A 19,917-nucleotide genomic window follows, 5' to 3' on the forward strand; every position below is an offset into this window, starting at 1 on the left:
GCAACTGGTTACTGCTGACAGCCCTTGTGGTGACTCTCCTGAGAAGCAAGACAGACATCAGAACTCAGCAGCGTTTTCTGCATCCATCCTCCATCAGGTCTCTGAACGCAGGAGGAGTTGAACTGTCTCCTCCCGGTCAGTCCACACACAGCTCACCACCCCTGGCCCCGTTACAAGTCCTGAACACCCTGACTTCATGCATGTGATTGCACGTAGTTTCCTTACCAAAGGGGATGGGAAAGCATTTGGCTTCAACCACTTCTGATACTCTGCCTAAAACATGAGGCCAACTTTTCCCAGTACTCCAGCATGTGACTGCAAACTGCTGCAAGGGACACAAAAGGCAACCAAAGCCAGGCGGATAATACCACGTTCATCTCGTCACTAGATACAAGGCAACTCACAGCCAGAGAAACAAAGGCAGCTATCACATATGAAAGGCACCATTAAACCCAGCATGCCTGAAATTCAGCCTTTCAGCTGCCCTCAAAAGCCCTTCTCAATCCTCCACAAGAATCAGAGTCCTCCTCTTCTGACCAAAGGCTCCTCCAGAATGCATCAAGTAACATCTAGAAGCCCAGTCTCTCAGATCGAGAGCCAAGAAGCAATTCAAGGCCATGTTCAGCCTGCTCCTTGTCTTGGGATTGAGCTGCTGCCTTTGATGCTCCAGGACCCTTCTGATCCAGAGGTGGGAAAATTCTCTAACACCCCAAGTAAGCCTCCTTCAGCCCTTGTTTAACTTCTTGCCACAATGACTCTATTACTCCCTAAATGCATCTTCTCCCCCAACCCTATCAGTATATACCTCCTGTTTCATACTTGCTACATCTGCTTCCACATGTCCTTCTGGCATCTGACCCCAACTACTGCAAAAGCAGGAAACATTTACTTTTGTTCCCAGTGCAATAAAGCAGATTTCAAAGCTGATCCACCCTCCCAGAGCAGTTAGAAAACTCCTGTGCAGAAAGAAGCAACCTGTAAGGCTGGGACAGAAAGAAGGGATGAACACCACACACCAGAAGAGTAGTCACTGTCTCTTTTCATATTGGGGTTGAGAAGCGTGAAGTCCACAAGCAGAGATGGAAGATGACAGAGGGCCCTGTCAAAGCTCAGCAGCTCCTGCAGCACAGGGAGAGCTGCCAGCTGGGGACATGGTCACACATGTGCTCGTGCCACAGGGATCACGCTGGGATGTCATGGAAAACAGCTGGTACCCTCTGGAGAAGGGGGAAACAATCATGTCTCTTTCTCCAGGTCCACCAGGAAGAGCCATGGGACATGGCCCCGACAAGCTGAAATGCAAGAGATGAGAAATCTACTGGCTGGGTCCCTTCTCCCAAGGAGCAGCTCTTCACCTCCAGATCCATGGCTCCACCACATCAGTCAGTGCTAATTGCATTTAAGAGAGCAGAAAAGTCCTGGAAGATGAGAAAACTCAACTGCATCCTTGGATTTCTCCCACTACAACAGTGGGAAGGGCTCTAGGTCTGTTACAACCACAGTAACACTGTCCACAGACCAAACCCTGAAGTCCCAGCTATTATCTTTCTAGCTGTTCATTATGATATGACTTTGCTCTGGATCCTTAACAGGCTTCCTGTTAAGATGCTTCCTGTAAGCTCTCCATGAAGTGGGGCTTAGATGCCTGCAGTACTGTCTTCATGTGTTCAGGAGAAGAGATTTGCATCAACGACAAAGCAGAGGCATCACTTTGAGGTTTTATTTCAATCTGACACACAATTATGACACACCTTCACTCATATTCATGAAGCCTGGACACAGTAGCTAGAGAAAGGAGCAAAGCAGTCAGGAATAGCTCACACTTGAATAACCAGCAATAGCTGCACACTGAAAAGATAGCCTGAAAGCTTCTGGTTCAATGGCTGTCACCCAAGGACTATTCCTGGCTGAGACCACAAAGCACCAATCTGAAAAGCATCCTAACTTTGCCTCCGGCAGCAAGGGGCTTTGGCAAATGCTGGTGGGAAAGCAATGACCTCTTGTGCCACCCTATCCAAGCTTGGAGTACAGCAGGACTCATGGAATGAAAGCTATCATGCTGCAAGAAGGGAGGAAAAAAGGCTGCAGGTCTTATAGAGCAGTCAATGAGGCATCACATTACGTCCTCATTATCCCCTGTTCATCCTCAGTGAGATGGGTTCCAGGTTTATAGTCCAAATTAAATCCTTCAAAATTCCTGCTCAGGACTTTCGAATAAAGCAAGAGATGTTTTTCCTTTAATCTTTTGTTGTTGTTGAAGGAAAGCCAAAAAGCCCAGCACCAGCCAAACACAAGAGACAAGGTGTTCCCAGATCCTTTGTAAAGCACACGAGTTCCTCTGGGAGAAGAGAGACTAGTTTGACACTTAACCTGGCTATATGGTGGATTTTCAGTCAGTTCTAGAAGGGGGCTTGCTCGACACATGTTTGTTTTCCTCCTTTGTTAGTTTACATCTCGAATTAGCTTTAAGACACTGGGGGATGTTGATTTTAAGACCAGGATAGCAGGGCAAATCATCTGCTGGTATAAACATGCGACGCCAGCAGGGCTTCAAGTTCAGCTGGATGGAGAATACAGTTCATTTGAATGCTTGTATCAGCTCATCTCTTCCACCCCTCTGCATTCACTTGATTCTGCCCAAGATTTGCTTATTTTCCAAGTTACCAGAGGAGGTCTTTGCAATCTCTCAGTTGTCAGGATAGAGCTGCCCTTCCTCTGTGTACATTTTGTACAAGAACATTTAGATCTCCCCTTTCTAAAAGTGAAGATTACCAGGAAACAAAACAATTGCAGTGCTGATGCAGCCACCCCACCCAACAAAGTTTAACTGTTCCAGTTACTCTCTGCCCTCTATATTTTCCTTTAAATGCATCTAAGCAAACGGCTCTGCTCTTCGGATGGGCACTTACCTTTCGTTTTCCTATCCACTGCAACGGGCTTCTTAGTTTCTGCTGTAAGCAGCAGCTCGTAGGGGTGTTCCTCTTCCTCAGCTCCACTTCCCCTGCTCTTTCCTCGTGCACCAGAGGCCTAATGAAAAACAGCATAATGTAGAGCTCCACAAAGCAGTGCTATTTATCCCAGCAATAAAGCACAAGGCCTCTTTATGCCATGATTCAAGCGAGGAATTGGCAGATGCAACACCTTCGCTGTGCAGTGGGATCCAAAATGTAATACTCCCTTTTTTTTTTACCCCCTCAAAAAGCCACCCAAACCCCCTTCATTTTCTAGTATTTAAGGTTGCTGACAACTTTCTAGCACTGACTGATTCACTGTGCCAGGTCTGCAGACAACCTGGAGGGAGAAAAAGAGCTGAGACCATTATTCCTGTTCATCAGATTTACTGTTGCTATTGGAATTTGCATCGTCATTCACTAGTTAGTTGCTGCGCTACTGGGACATGGCTAAAAAAAGCCCAAATGCCTTCCTCCTCCTCAGAAGTCTCAGCTCCAGCATTCCTAACCTCAGGATTCACGGTGTATTTAGGACTAATGAGCGTCAGGCAATACTGTATAAACTCAGTGTAACCTCAGGATGTGCAGCAGTGATTGTGCTCATTTTAATCCCAAAAAGTCTCTGATCAGCAGTTGTTTGTAATACTGGGAGACCCTCCAGCAATCTGCTCTGGAAAGCCACCATGCATGTGCAGGGCTGTGGGCTTGAAGCAGGATCCAAATGAGTCTTGCTGCAGACTCACACGTTGGCCTGCCTCAATGCCAAGGACAATGGTCTGACGTCCTTACAGAGCGACACGTGCCATCCCAGTGCTAACTGGGCTAAACTGGGCTCCAGGGCACCTGCCTGCATGGTCAGCTGCCTTCCAGCACCATCTCCTGGTCACAGCCTGGCAGGTTGATGCAACCCTGTCCCAGGAGCCTTGTGTGCCTACAGCCAAGGGTGGTGGGGTCAAACCCAAGCCAGAAAACAAGTGATCCTGACCTGCTGCCAAGACAGGGAAGAACAGGTCTGAACAAGACATCTCCCCAAAGAGGGCTCTTGTACTGCTGCTGTCTAGACAGCAGACTAAGCACCACCTCCAATTTCTTCCCCAAAGTGAAAGCATCCAAGTTGCTTCAAGGGCAAATAGGTACCTACCTGACTGCAATCTAGCCAGGACCTCTGGAAGCTTAGGCAGTCTTGGAGAGGCACCAGGAGCCAGCAGCACAGACAGGATTCCAACATCCGTGTGCTGTTCCTGCAAAGCCCAGCTGGCTTTTCAATCAACTTTCTCAATGGGAGGAAACGGGCCATGTCCGGCAAAGAAGTCTTTGTTTTACCTGCTTGGAGCAGGAGCTGTCAGGCAGAGCTGCTCCTTTTGAGGTGAAGATGCTCATCACGAGCAAATTAAGGGACAAAACCTCTGACCAGATGGTGGCACAAAACCACCAGACTTTAACAGTAGGTGACAGGCTCTTGCCAGAGAGCTTGGAAAAATACTGCACAGCAGCAGCCTGCCAGAGCAGTTGGAGCCTGGACCTCGAGCAGGCACTAGGATACTCCTCAGACTCTGCAGATGATGATCATTGTGCTGTCCTCTTTCAAATGCACTGAACACACTTGAAGGCAGTAGCTCCCCAGGAGCACACAATTCCCAGCTTGGGCTTTGTAAACTTTTGTGTATGCATTTATAGGCCTCGTTACACTTTGTTTTCTCCATCTCTCATCCTTAAAAACTCTATATAGAGCTTGGAAGTAGAGTTTCAGGTTTAAATTCACCCAAAATGAAGACCATTGTTTGCTGGAGAATTGTGCTTGCTCCGAAGGCTCTGCAACCAGGAGTAACAAAATCAAATCAACCTTTCTTCCAATTCATCTTTTATTTATATGTGTTGGAGAGCATGTAGAAATATTCACTATTAGCAAAGCCCAAAAATAAGATGTTGTTAATAATGAGCATGCTCTTTAAAGTGTATTTAATGCACAACAATGGACTTTGAAAGCCTTGTTAAAGGGTAACTCATCTCTTTTCTCTCTCCTCCCTCAGCAGAGCTGCAAACCAAGCTGCTGGAACAATCATGGTGCCTTGTCTTTCATCTGCACTTCCCTTTTGGAGATGAGGAGTAAACAACTGAAACTGCAGCCTCATTTGCCAACGCAGACTCTTACTCAGCTCCAACCTCAGAAGGTTTCTGCAGATAGTGGAAGGCGGCACTTGAGCACCTCAAACAATCAGCTCTTCTGCCTCTTTGTACTCATATTTTTCCATGGTAAAAGTGAAAAGTTTCTTGTTTATGCACATCTGTTTTGACTGATAGCCCCATCTTGGCAGCCGAATAAAAAGACTACTTTTCAAACTAGAGCTTGGCCCAACCCCAGCATACGCAATGACTGACTGTCCTGGCTCTAATGTGAGGGCAGGTCTAGAGGATGCCAGACCAGGATGCTGCAATGAGACATTTACAGCATTCCCTAAGCTTATTCCTGTTCACACCTGCCCAACCCAGGGAGAACATGTACTGAGATGATAACTAAGGGGCAGGAGTCAGAAAAGCAGAGCACCCCAGAAGCACCAAAGAATCAGAGCCAAACCAGCCTTATCAGTACATCGAGAAGGCAGCGACACACACACACTGCCTGTAAGCTCTATCAATGAACTTGGTTACAAATCCAGATCTCCCCAGCGAGTCACTCTGTACAAGTCTATTTGCCAGCAAGATTTCCTTTAATGGATCATATTTCCAAAGCCATTAAAGCCAGGACAACCCAGCAGGTGCTTTATAATTAAATATGGCAAGATAACTCAGCAGGGGCAGTCAGTGCACATTTTCCTCCCTCATGTTTGTCATCATGAACAAGTTCTGCTTCCAATTATGCTGTGACCTGCTCTGCAGCTCTCTTCTGCTGCCAGCCAGCCAGCCATGGACTGGTTATCACCCTGCAAAGCCATTTCAACAGCAGGGGAGAGATGAGCCCACAGTTCCACATTTCAGGTGAAATTATGCACTGTTTGGAGCTTTAACTGTCTAGAAAAAGCCAGTTCTGTTAAAGCAAATAATGTTTACTCATGTCTCATGTAGATGAGACATACTTCAGAAAACAGATCACATTTCTGTCTTGTAGGAACTTCAGCAGATCAACACATTCAAAGCAAAGCATCTGGTGAATGGGAGGCTGTTACAACACACTCCACTTGTTTTACATACAACCCACTGCACTCGGAAAAGCAAGGAAATCCTCAAGATTTGGGTTTGAAGATTTCCCTGGGTGTCAGAAGTTGCCAAGACACATTTGTGGTTTCACACCCCCCCACAGATGGGTCTCCTGGAGAGCCTTCACATCCGAGTGATGTAAAATGGAGTAAAAATGAGCAATAGGAAGCCCAGAAGCAAAGATGCAGAATAGAAAAGCTTTCAAAAAGCAGCTCACAGGGGTTGACCTCTGCAGAGACAGCATTAAGATATCCTGGGCCACATTCTCAGCCGAATTCAAGCCTCTGATCCCAGTTCATGTCAGTGGGATCCACAGGTCCACGCCGCTCCTCCACATCTGGAAGCTCAGTGGAAGCAGGAACTAACGGTCCTCTGGGTTTCAGTCTCAAGTGAAGATGCATTTGGTGGGATCATTACAAATGGGCAACAGTCCACATCACAATGTGATTCAGAAAAAACTCTTCCTAAGGGAATTCCCAGCCAAGAATAGGAAAGTAAGGCTAAAGGGCAACACAGAGGTGCCCTGGAAGAACTGCACAAAGGAAGTTCCCATGGCAAGTGACAGCAGCAATGCTGGAATGAAGGAAAACTTCCCATTCACAACCCAACTTGCAAGGTTAATATCACAGTTGGCTCCTTCCAAGCTAATTAAACTGATCTTTAAACCTGGAAAACACCCCAGATCAAGCATCACATACCTCACAGGAAGCACCATGGCCTATCTTCTCCACATGCTGCTCCTCCTCTTCATCAGGCGGTGGCTTGGCAGGCGGCGGCGGACGTTCTCTCTGTGGTTTAGAAGATCACAGTCAACTGTGTTGTGTTAAAGCACAACCCCTTCTGCTTCCACCACTGTGTCCATGCTGCTGCTGTGAACGCAGCATGGTAAGGACCTCCTCAAATTCATGTGGGTGGAGAAGTTTAGTCCTACCAGCTCAGAGCTTGAGTGCTACTGATAACAGAGCACCCACTTGTGCTCTGCAGTGGTGACACTGCACAAGGCCAGCTCCAGCCCACGTGAGCACCAACTATGCTGTCAGGAGAATGAAACTGCTGGGGTGGAAGGTGCTGTTTACACAGGCTTAGTGCTTCATTACCTCAGCCAATTCATTCAGACCCAGACTAGTAATCTCAGTGGCAGGGCAGCACACAGCCAAGGTCAGTAATGAACTCATGCAAATGGGTAGGAAGGGAAGACATCGCTTGTGTCTTAATAAAACAGTAAGTGATTCCAGAGGAACCTTTTATAGTGCAAAACCCTAGAGATCAAGAGACAATGCTGCACTGCAGTCCTCAAACATCCCAGCATTGCCTGTGGGCAACCAGAGTTGCGCTGCTTTGCCTCCATGCAGAGCTGAACACAACTCCATGTCATCTCCTGCCCTGCAACAGCTCCATCTAATGGTAAAGACTGAAAGGTGAACTCATTCCAAAAACATCGAACAAGTTTAGGAATAAACTCCAGCACGCTCACAGAGCATGTCCCTCCTTCTCCCTTTTCACTGCAGTTCAGCCTCTCGTCTTATCTGTGCCAGAGCTGAGCTTATTTCACACCAGACACCATCAATACAGGACAGTACATGGATGGATGTAAGCCACCAAGATTCAGTTAATAACAAGATAGTGCCCCGTGTACTGCACATCCTAGAGAGAGATCTGTCTGAAGTGTCAGGCTTCTGGAGCTTTTGTTTCATTTCTACTACATTTGCTAATAGTACAGGAAAAAAGATGCCCCTCTTTGCAGAGACAGAGCAATCATGGTTACTGTACCAGCAGCAGTTTAATTGTTCTTTGCCTTTTGTCCAGAACTACATCCACAGAGCAGGCTTTGTAAAACCAAGCAGAAAAGCACCCCTGAAGCTGACACAGCATGCTGCAAGGCCAGCATCCCAGCTGCCCCACAGGCACTGGTTGCTAAGGGGGCAGCAGATGCAACTAACAGAAGGTAAGGAAGACTTCACTGTAGACAGTTCCAGGAGCTTTGCATTGCTTTGTAAAGCCTTGAGTACCCTCTACAGATCTCTGCAAGTAATACACACACCCCAAAAAGGTTCCACTGCCAACTACCTTCCAGTGGGATATTCTTGAAGATAATTTCTTGAGAGCCTTCTCTTGGGCAAAGCAGAGAGCAAGAGAGATGAGAAAAATGCTGCACACAAGTTTCCAAAGCATTTTTCTACACAAGTTAGTCCTTCAGCTAAGCGTAATGTCCTGATAAACCCAAATTCACTGGCACCCAAATTCAACTGCCAGAAAACAGATGGATGCAACACGAAGTGAAAATCAGCACAAAGAGGTGGCTACTTGTGGGCAATACAAGAGGGGTTATGTGAACAGGACAGTGAAAAGGAGAGGTACCTGCCTGCTGCAATCAATGTCAGGGATGGATTTAAAGACTTCCTCAAGCTGGGGGATTGGGAGCCTGTGCAAAATCATGACATTGGAGGCAAGCTGCTTATCCTAAGGCAAGCAGGGAGGAGCACACGTAGCTACATACAGGCCTGACTCCTGCTGCTTTGAGGCCAGTTGATTCAGGTTCCTTGTTCAGAGACTCTCGATCTGAGGATCTCCCACTGGCAAGGCTGTCCAGGGAGTGGCAGGACGTTGCGTTGTACAAAGCTTCATACGGACTCTCCTCTTCTGGGTTCACATCAAAGTCTATGATCAGTTCTGTAACTGCTTTCTCCACATCACCTGGGAGAGGAGAAGAGACACAAGCACATCACTCAGGGCTTCTGCCCTTGGAAAGTCAGCGCTTGAAGAAGAAGAGTGCTAGTGACTCTTGTGGTATGAAGCCTACCCTGAGGTATCCGGCCCACAGGATCAGTGGGGGGAACAAGTGGTGCTTGAACAGTCTTCTCTGCAGCTTTGGCACTCTTCTTCCCGATGGTGTAATCTGCAGTGAGGTGGAATGACAGGGTCAGTTTGTGTCAGTCTAGTTTTACATCCACGTCAGCATATGGTACTTCCTCCCTTGTGGATGGAAGGCCAATTGTCAGCTTAGGAACTCTCCAAAAAATAACCCGTTATTAAAACTTGCAGCTCAGATCCCAAAATAGAAGCAGGAGACCTCTTTAATCACACGCACAAGGTTAAGGATGGGTCTTTGAACTTTTAGAGGACTCTTTAATCAGAAAGCTGTATGGACACATCATCATGGAGCACATTACTTCATGTTGTAGACACAAGCTACATCACTAAACAGGGATGTAGTCTGGTCTTCTGGAGTCATAAGACAGAGAAACCAATTCTAGCCATGATCCAAATCACGGGCAAAGCCAGAAACATTAAACCTACTTGCACAAAGTCAGACAGTAACACCTCACACAGCCAGCTCACAGGAGCAAACTAACAGCATTTACCTGCAAGAACTTCAGTTATAAAGGCCATTTTTTATCTTCTATTTCAGAATAGAGATAAAATACCCACCAGCCTCACAGGCAAAGCTTAATTAAAAGTCTGCAAAGTGCTTTGAACCTGTAAAGCTCTCAAATGCAAAGCATGAATAATGCACACCAGTTGCACACGCTTCTGATCTCTCTCTCCCCACAGCTGAGAGGAAATTGAGACAGCGTAATTACAAGGTATGAATTTAGCTAAAATGCCACATTTCGTTCCCTAACTTGGACAGGCACAATGGGCCAAGCTCCTTAATAAGCCACAAGTAATCAAGGCCTTTTCTGTAAACCTCATCTGTAAAAAATCCACACCCAAGCTTCAGAATGAAGTGAGGAGTAGGATTTAAGATCTGTGGACAACTATTTGCCTACGCAGCCACATGAAGGGACAGCTAATCCAAAACCATTTCTAAAGATACTTACTTCACTTTCTGCAAGCAGATTTAGGCTATTTTTAATTTTCATTAACTTCTAAAGTGAGTTAAACAAACCTCAATTAAGCCCATTGGAACTCTAAAAGTTATGTCACACTCCTTCAGCAAAGGAGCTAATCCCCCTAAAGTCCACCCAAACATCCCCCTGCAAGTGTTTGGTCTGGAGATAGTTCACCAGAGCATTGCAGCATCATTCCTTCCTACACCTGTAAGATTCTCATTGAGGGACCTGACCTGAAGCTGCTTTGCTTCCAGCACCTTCCAGGACTACAGAACAAAATCCTGTATGTGCACTAGCACAGTCAGCACCCCAAACTTCTCCCCACACACAGAGCTACATCACTTACCTTCAATAAGAGCTGCTATGTGTTGGCTTTTCTGAGAGGGAAGTTCCCTCACAATATCCAGAGCTGTCAGTCCTCTGTTATCCTTTATGTTCACATCAATACCTATGGCAATAGGTGTAGAGAAGGCAAAAGCAAGAATATCTTCTAACTATGTGCAAAGTCATGTCTTCATGTTAAGTCAAATCTTACATTTGTGATCATCACTGGGGGGAGCTAAAAAATGCTCTAGAGAGGCAGAACTGAAGCCAAAGACCGAGAGAGAAGTTCTACAGCCCTCTCAAAGGAACTCTGATAGCTGGTTGGAGAAACATGCTGCCACTATAATGGGGTTTCCTCTAGTTCTGGGTGAAAGTATCACCACGTTATTGCTTCAAAAGAGGATCATTCTCTCACCTGCAGCCAGCAATATTTGTACCACATCTGTCTTGCCAAACAAAGCAGCTTCGTGCAAAGCACTGCCTTTTTCAGTCTGCAAATTAAATGGAAACATAGCATGAAGCCAGACTGGGGAATGGGGATGGAGGCACGTTTTAGAAGGTTACAGAAGCAATAAATATATGGCATCATATACAAAGCATGGGCAACAACATCTACACCTGAGGACAGGCTATCAATCTTACTACAATGCTGAGAATTTGGAATGGAAAATGGGGATGGTCTCTTCAGAGACATGCAGGCCCAGGTTAGAGACCAAGAAAGGACTTGGTACAGCTTAGTGAGAGGTCATGTCCTGGAAAGGAAAGACAAGACCACCCCATACAAGCCAGAACTGCAAAACCAGCATATTCACAAGTGGCTTGATAGGAAGAGACACAGTTTGCCTTCATCACTATCAAGAGCTCACAGTATTGCGGGAGAGAACAGCTTCAGCTTTTTTTCTCCCTTGCCATGTGTCTGGGGCTCTTTGTCCAACTACCAAGCAGGCAGGAAGCATGCACAGCACCAGAACCCCTCTGAGCAGCTTCTCAGAGCAACTAAGAGCTGAACAAACAGCCCAGAGGCAAACAAAGCTACTGCTCATCTTTCATAAACGATCCCTCTGGGAGGAAGGTTAGGTGGAGCTCTCTGTATGTAACCATAGGGGTTCTCCATCCCCCAGCTATCAGAGCAGCCCTTCACACACAGACAAACCAGATACCTGGTAGTTGCTATCCATGCCAGCATCCAGGAGGACATGGACTACAGTTTTGTGACCATTCCTAGCTGCCAAGTGCAGAGGAGTGTGTTTCTTAGTGTTGCAGCTTAAGAGATTGGGGTGAGCGTTCAAGAGCATCTTCACAACTTCCAGCCTCCCGTAGAGCGCAGCCAGGTCCAGAGGAGTCTCAAACTTGTTATTGCGCATGGTGGGGTCGGTCAGCTCCTCCAGAAGGACCTTCACCACCTCGGTGTGGCCATACTGTGCAGCACAGTGCAGTGCCGTCTCATTGTCGTTGTTCTGGGGGGGGTCACAAATGCCAGTGCATCAGAACAGGGCAGAACAGAGCTGCCTCATGCCTCGCTCAAACCATTGAAGTTTAAATGCAAAAACAAGACCAAAAAGGCAGTTGGGAAACAGAGAGCCCAGTTTGAAACAGCCTGGAGGGAGCTTTTCACCGTCTCAGTAGCCTGGTAAACCCAGGCACAGACATCCCCTCCTGAACTCATCAACCAACCCACCCAGTGAAAGCTTCAAAACCAGCCAGAACAGTAAGTTTCACTCAGATATGCTAAATCAGCTCTATGGGAAATAGGTGCTATATGTGGAATAGCCTGCTTTCAAAGCACTGAGGTCAAAATCAAGGGACCATGCTAAGGTTTAAGAGATTGTCAAGCTGGATCTGGATTCCCATTAATCCTGCTAGCATTTGGGAAAGGCAGTCTGTTATTTGTTGGCAGCATCCCACACTTGGAAGTGCCACAAAAACAGAAGGCTACAGTGTATGATAGGCAAACTGCAGCATGAATTCTACCTGCTGTAGCTTAACTGTCATGATTTTAGATTTAAACTTCAATTGTTTCAAATCCTATTTATCCTGATTATAACAGTCATTCCACCTTTGCAATTCCAAAGCTCACAAGAAAGGGTGCATTAAGTTACATGCAGTTTGTGAATTCAAGCAGTGCAATCAGATCATTCCACTAAGAATCAGCTCAGCTGGGGGAAGAGATGTCCAAGCAACAAGAGGACACCTCCATAGTGAAAGCCAGATCCAACCAATGCATGCAGCATCTGGCAGGGTAAAAATCAGCAATGCAAAGCATTGAAAGACAAGCAACCCAACACACTGCATTTGCAGGTGCAAAATCAGAATGTTGCCAGGTTTAAGAAAGCCTTTTCTTAAATTAAATTCACCTCAAGTTTCTAGTTTTACTGCTCTGTGTTACAGAATCATTATACGCAAAGGGATTTTGGTTCAGGGCTCTAGAAACAAATATTTATCTAACAATTTGACCCCAAAAAAAACTTTAGCACGAACTATTGCACGCTTTAACTTTAGCTGAAAGAATCACAATTGAATTTGTCATTTTAGTTCCTATATAGGAAGAATAGTTCCTATTAAAATCCAAAAACAAAACCAGAGAACAAACCTGTCTTGAAGGAGTTATAGGTACTACTTTAGAGACTGAATTTGATCACAAGTACCTTCCTTTTGGCTTTCACATGCACTTTCTTGGATACCAGCTTATAGGAACAGTCAGTATTTTGCACCACTTCACAACCACACACTGCAGAACTTACTCTGTTAAACAAGTACTTTAATCCTATTACCATGGTAAATCATTCTAAGGATTACAGGAGTCATGCATGCAAACCCCCACTTGTTTGGATCTGGTATGTGCATCATTTTTCAGCCATGTGAAAAGCAGAAGGGAAGTGAGGAGCTCTGGAGAGGCTCTGTGCAGCTGCAGCTTGTGTAAAAGCAAAGTCTAAGGAGGCAGGAAGCAGCATCAGCCACATGCAGGAGTGAGATATTTAGGAAGGCAAGGAAAGCACAGCACCACTGTTAGCACAGAAGGTCAAACAACAGACTCTATACTTGGAGTGGCAGAGGCAGCCATGATGAAGGAAGGCACACATAAGTGGACAGAAGTTACTGCAGAATAAAGAGGTCTGCACATAAAATATACATATGGAGTGAGAAGGGGAGAGAATAGACAACTACAGAGATCACACCTATCAATCAGTTTAAGCTGCTGTTCTCAAGGCATTTAAGGTGGGTAAATCACATATTAACTGACAGGGAAGGGAACCCGGCTACCAGTGAGTCCACAGCACAAGACCAAGGAACTCAGCCTGCCCCATAACATGAAGGAGGCTCAACGCCAGTTCCTGCAGGAGGAGGAGATAACCCCAGTCCCTCTGGAGCAGTGGGTGTCTGCAGAGAGCCACGGGGGGCATGCACTGCCCATGGCACATCGCCCTGGCTACCAGGGATTTCCCCTCTCATCCCTCCCTGGCACAGAGACCATATCCCTCAAGGGTGCTTTAAAGCAGACAGCAACTCGAAACACCTGCCTGGTGCCTCAGAAATGGGAACACAACATCCTTTAATAACATAATTGTTGGAGGCTTCCCCCATCTTCACTGCAATTTAGTCCAATCTTCCTTAAGCAGACCAGGGCTCTGAGGCTCAGGGTGAGATCCCCAGACTTTCCTCCTGCAACAGAGATCCCCAGCTGGTAAAATCCCCTGAATCATTCCAGCAGGTCCTCCCCCACCGCAGACTGTGTACTGGAAACCCCCACTGAGTCTTTATTGCCTCCATTCTGGGAGAGTTTTGAGCAGCCACAAACACTAGAGCTGATCAGGCAAGGGAGTTTGCCTCCCTTCACATCACCTCTGCAAAGCACAAACCAGAGCGGAGCCTGAACAATAAGCATGAGCTCTCAGACGTACATATTTATTGGAGATGGAAAAAGAGAATTCCTTTCCAGCAGCCAGAAGGCAAATGGCTCCAAATTTCAAACCTTCTCAGAAAAATAGAGCACTCAAGAGGGCCCAGGGGCTGCATTCCTGCAGGAATCCTCACATCTCCCCCCCAGTTCACAGTTGGGAGTGAGAAGCCAGGCTCATAAGATGCCTCCCTACAGACCACAAAATGGGAATACAAACAGGAATGCCTCTGCTTTCATATGGGCTCCATCAAATTACCCAAGCCCTGGTAACTATATACCACATACCATAGGCCTTATGCTCCTCATCAGATGCTAATATGGAGAATGTATAACCCCTTAAAGTATATCTGTCTGCACCCCTGTTCCTAACACACCATCAGAGGGGTTCAACTGAAGAAGGGGTGACTGGGTTTAAATAAGGGAAAGGTTTCTACCTTTCTAACCTGCAAAGGTTTGAATGGTTGAATAAACTGCCCAGAGAGACCATAGAGCTGCCCCTCTCCAAGGCTTTTGAGAATCTTCTACACAAACACTGGTCAGCAATGGTTGAGGTAGATATGATCCTGCCTCAGGGCTGGGGTCTCTTGTCAGTGTATACACTTCTAACAGAGCCTTGCCCTATTAAAAACCTATTTTGCTGCTCCAGTGGCACGTCTGATCCTAAAGCACAGAACAGCCATGTCTCACTGGCATAAAAGAGAAAAAAACATTAAGCAAAATCCAAACTTCACCAGGAGGTGACACCCAAAGGACAGCACCACCTTGGGCGCAAAGCTGGCCAGAAGAGTTGGCTGGAGCTGCCTGGTCACTTGTACCATCTCCTTCCCAACTTTTGCAGCATGTGATTTCCACAGGTATCCCACACAGCACTGCCAGGAGCAGAGGAAGGATGAAATAGGCCTCCTTCCTTTATAGCACCTTAGACCAAATCTGCAGGATTCCTTTGCTTCCAATTGAAAAAGACAAAGGCAGTTTGTGCAGTGCATAAAGCTGAGCTGTGTGATGGCTTTTTCTATGCTGGCTCTGCTCAAATGGTTGGTTCCTTCATACAGATTAAAGAACTAAATTCAAGATAGCAGGAGGTACTGAAGCAAAGCTGCTGCTCCATCTCCTTTGCTTCTATCATTTGCTTTTCAGAAGTCTTGTAACAGACATATTGCAGGGGTCTCCTGTTGAACTAAGATGTTTAAAAGAGACATTAAAAGGAGCTTAACTATTGCTTTAGCTCTTAGGAGAGCAAGAAGCTTCTGGCTTTCTTATCTCTTCCTCAACAGGATTAGACTGTAGTCCAAACTTATATCAATGCTTCCCCCATCTCCTAAATATCCCAAAATGTTTGGAAAGATGAAACATCTCTCTTCAATTGTTCCTGTATGACATCCCATCCTGCATCGGAGCTGGGAAGCTGGAAGCACCAACTAAGGACTCACACACTTTACACCTGGACTTACTGTGGTTCTCCCACCTGCAGCCAGGCTATGAAGAAAACATCAAGGTTTGCAGGACAGGTAAGATTCCACATGCTTTTCATCAACCCTGATGAGAACCTCGTGGGAAGCTGGTCAGAAGTTGTGATGAATCTAACAGATTGTGTATAAATCATCTCTATCCTTAAAACCAAGGCACAGATACAAAAACCACATTGCCTTGTTCTCAAAAGCACCACAACCATGTCTGAAAGTGAACTGGAACTTTAAAATAAGGCACTTGTGAAAAATATAAACCCCAAATTAGACTACAGAGTAAGAACTCCACAAGAAAGTGAGCTTGCTGTGTGTTTCATTCATTCAACATTTCAGTGCTGGAGTGTGGAAGAGTTTACTCTGTTACTGACAATGATTTAGAAAGTTTCTCTGAGGCAACTGAACTGCTCAACTGTGATGCTTCCACAGAAGACATTCATTGTTGTAAAAATTCCCATCTGGATTTATGTAAAAATCACTGATGTGTATGTAGATATATTTGTGCTTAAGAGGTATGCACTGGAGTATCCTGAAACACAAGTCTGCAAACCCAAACCCAATTCCCAGTGGTGACCAAGCTCAGGAACTTCGATGTGTGTTTTCAAGGCACCGCAGACAGAGCAGAGCGAAAGGGCTAACTAAACTTTGAGAGTTTAATCTGCCATGGATGGCTGGATCCCAAATAACTGGCTGGAAGCAACCAGAAATACCTCATGATAAATCAGAGACTCTTCTGCCATCGCTGGCCTGCAGCTTCACTATAAATAACAATGAAAAATGATGTCTGAGAAGACACCACCAGGAACTTTCTTATCTGCTTCCTCAACTGCTCAGCCTCGGCGCATCGAAGTGCTGATGTCATGCCTTTGTGTAGCTCAAGAACAACTAAAAGCAAGAGGAGCAAAATAGGCAAGAAAACAGGAACAGAAGACCAGGGCTGAAGGGTGAGACAACACAACAGACTTAACATTCAAAAAAGAGAGACTGATGCAATAAGCAGGACACGAAGGACTTGGGAAGGGAGGCATGAACATTACTGCCTTCCCTTCTCCCCACCACCAGAGTTAACTGTCCATTCAAACAACAAATACAGCATTTTGTAGGGGGAAAGGCAGGAAAATCCACTCCAAACAGCCCACAGAGAAAACATCCATGTTTAAGCAGGAGAATTCCTTCTCTTTGCATTTATCAGCAACATTAGCACATGAAACAAAACCTAAAGCATTTTTAATGGAAATAACATTACCTTTTGGAAGTCATCCAGCCCAATCAAACTGACCATCACCGTGAGTCCTACAAGGCTAAGCACTGAAGGAGCCCCCAGGAAAAGTAAGGAAAAGCTTCCCTTAAATTATGTTTCTATAACTGCTTTGAAGAAAGAAACCCACAGTAAATAAATGGTCATATTTTTCCCAAGCTGCTGCAAAGTGAACAGGTATTAACTGCAACTGGATGACATTGCACCTGGAAGCACATGAGTGCAGCTTGGAGTAATGATGTAGTGAAATACTGACAGCAAAGTACACACCTTGGCATTGATATATGGGTCAAAGGGGCCGTACTTTTTGAGTTCTTTGATCTCAAGAGCATTCTACAAAAAGGAAGAGGAAAAAGAAAACAAAAAATGTGATAATGAAATGGGTGAGATAAAGCAACAAAGCAATGGGTGACTCCCAAGGGGTGGAAATGACAGAACACAGCATCTTGTTCCAGTCAAAGCTATTACCAGCAGAAGCCATTCCAGCTGCTGATTCCTGTAACTTGAACCACTGTGAATTTCATTGACAAGCCTCCAAACACAAGCAGCACGGGCTACTCAGCTGACTTTTCTCATTTAGAAAGGTTCCTACTAAACAGACATTAATGAAACATTACCTGGAAGGATTACACCACTAAAGCTTTTAATCTTTTGCAAAGGTTTCCCTTATACCTGTTCTACTCAGAGCAGAAGAGTTTACACTCAGGGCCCTCAGTCAGTTCTTATCAGATGGATTGCAAACAGCTAACTACACATCTCAAATCTATTTAAACAGACCGAATGCCTGCAGCTGTACCTGAAGACATGATTGACCACAGCCCCAAAGTGGAAACCTATCCACAAAGATATTAAACACACATCCTTAGTTATTTCTGCTCAATAGAGGAATGGTAGTGAATAGCATTACCACTGTATTACTCATTTTGTGATGCTTCAGAAGCAACCATTTAGCCTTGGAGCAGCCCAATGCATCAAGTTAGCCACCTTATACTGAGGAACAGAACTAAAGAAAACTTAAGCATGGCTCTTTGGTTGCCACAAAGTGTGGCCGGAAGCAGGATTAGGACTCCTAAACCCAACTCCAAAGGGAGTTTTTGCTCCTCAGTGTCTGAAAAGTATCCACCTTACATCAAAATTAAACAGCAAAAATCACAGTTCCCAGCTGCTCATCTGGACTTTGACAGATTTTGCTAAATTTGAGCCATGAGTATCTGACCTACTTGGGAATTAACTTCTGAACATGTTTAGCCTTGTACTACTAATGCAGACAAACTTATCTGGTTTACTCCTCTCCTCCTGGATGAAAACCTGAGGGGTTTAGGAGTTGATTCACAGGGACATTAGATATTCCTGCCTCAGGGACAGGACAACCAAGGGCTATGGTAGCTTTAACCACCTGATTTGGATGTATTACTGCGTGTCTGCCCAAGCTCCCTCAGCCATAAGTGGCTCAGTGACGCTGCTCAGTTGCCCTCACTCAGTAAACCAGTCCCCTATCTAAAACTCTTCAACAAGAGAAATATTTGGGTCTTCCAGCAGTAGCTTTCCAGAAGTTCCCTACTGAAAGATACCTGCTGACTTCCACAGGGAAGTTACATGGAGCCAGCCCCCCAAGATGGACACAGCAACCACTGTACAGAATAGCGGTCTCATACCAGTCAATCTCTCTGCATCCCAGACCAAAAGCTATCACCTTCACAAAGGGAAGAAATCCACCAGATTGTTTTTCTTGCCTGATTGAGACACAATTCCTAAAGATAAAACTAGGGACTTATCTGGGGGCAAGTAGGGTTACAGTTATCTTACAACTTACAAATTAGTTCAGTGGAGCAAGTGCTAGAGACAAGCCAGGAGAGTAGCTAAGAGAGCATGGCCAAACAAAGACTAAACAAAGCTGCTTTGATTAGTTCCCAAAGAAGGGAGCCAATGTATCCTTTGACAGAACTGAAACCTTCTCTGCTATCCAGCAACTGAAAGGAAATGTGAGTTAGTTTCAGAAGCCCAGTATGAAAGCAGGAGGCCACTTCCTAGGTGCTGAGTGGTTCTCATACTTCTCTATCTCTTTATAAACTTATATTCCTTACTCATTCAACCACTAACTCAGAACTGGAGGTATCGCTTTAGGCAGTACCCTTCTTATCCCATTAGCAAGTAGGACTTTATAACCATTGCTACTCCTTTGGGAAGGGCCAGGAGTCAGCTGAAGTAGTCTCTCTCCATCCGAGGGAAGCAATTCAATAATATATTAGAGTAAACGACGCAGACCTGCTCATTCACTTTGGTATGCGAAGGTCCTTGGTGGATGAGGAGCTTCACTATGTCTGCATCGCCTTTCCAAGCAGCCAGGTGAAGAGGGTAACAGCCTTTGCAGTCTGCTACGTTGGTTAGTGCGTCGTTCCGCAGCAGAACTTCCACAACGTCCCTGCAAGAGAAGGAAACTTCAGCCCATGAGATACTCACTCCTTGTTCCACAGCTTCTGCAGCAAGTGTTGCACAAAAGGTTAATCTGAACGGGAGTAGTTCAGAGATGCTCTTGAAATGTGATTTTTAAAGCATTCCTATTAAATGCTACCCAAGGAAAATGAAAGATTGCTGAGATGAGCTCAAGGCAGATCTGTGTTACCTTCATACTAATGGAGCTGAACAGGGACTGAGGTCATCCACAAGCCACTCTGGTGAAAAGTGAATTGCACCAGCACAATGAAGGCAAAGGTTTTAATTCTATTCAACTTCCCAATATCTTAAGCAGCAATGAACACCACAAGATTTACCACGCTGAAGACTGGAGTTACTTAAAAATGTCATATGCTTGAAAGCAAACTTTAAGTGGTGCAGGCACAGCAACACATTGGACACCAGACAGACTGCAGAGGACTGTTACTGGAGAAGCCACCTTTAATATGGTGTTTTATCTTATCCAAATTTTCTGTAAATAAAAGGGTGGTTGAAAACTTCAGTGTTTTGCCCAATTTTAAGAGATGTATACTGTGCAGCA

The 19,917-nt window shown here is 45.5% G+C and overlaps 1 protein-coding gene across 7 annotated transcripts in view; it reads right to left on the reverse strand.

Moving 5' to 3' along the window:
• The window catches only part of ANKS1A (ankyrin repeat and sterile alpha motif domain containing 1A), a 112,030-nt gene that overhangs the window by 62,604 nt on the left and 29,509 nt on the right, over positions 1–19,917 (reverse strand). For 5 of the 7 annotated variants that reach the window (XM_030473120.1, XM_030473116.1, XM_030473122.1 and 2 more), the window contains exons 3-11: positions 19,188–19,344; positions 17,193–17,255; positions 11,464–11,760; positions 10,719–10,794; positions 10,326–10,427; positions 8,947–9,042; positions 8,644–8,840; positions 6,845–6,934; positions 2,910–3,027 (exon numbers count right to left, since the gene is read on the reverse strand). In XM_030473120.1, the coding sequence (XP_030328980.1) occupies positions 2,910–3,027; positions 6,845–6,934; positions 8,644–8,840; positions 8,947–9,042; positions 10,326–10,427; positions 10,719–10,794; positions 11,464–11,760; positions 17,193–17,255; positions 19,188–19,344 (1,196 nt within the window). The remainder of the gene's footprint in view (positions 1–2,909; positions 3,028–6,844; positions 6,935–8,643; positions 8,841–8,946; positions 9,043–10,325; positions 10,428–10,718; positions 10,795–11,463; positions 11,761–17,192; positions 17,256–19,187; positions 19,345–19,917) is intronic. The other 2 variants (XM_030473123.1, XM_030473121.1) reach the window with 1 other exon arrangement.

The sequence above is a fragment of the Strigops habroptila genome, chromosome 18, assembly GCF_004027225.2.
Source record: "Strigops habroptila isolate Jane chromosome 18, bStrHab1.2.pri, whole genome shotgun sequence".
In the NCBI taxonomy this organism is placed as follows: Eukaryota; Metazoa; Chordata; class Aves; order Psittaciformes; family Psittacidae; genus Strigops; species Strigops habroptila.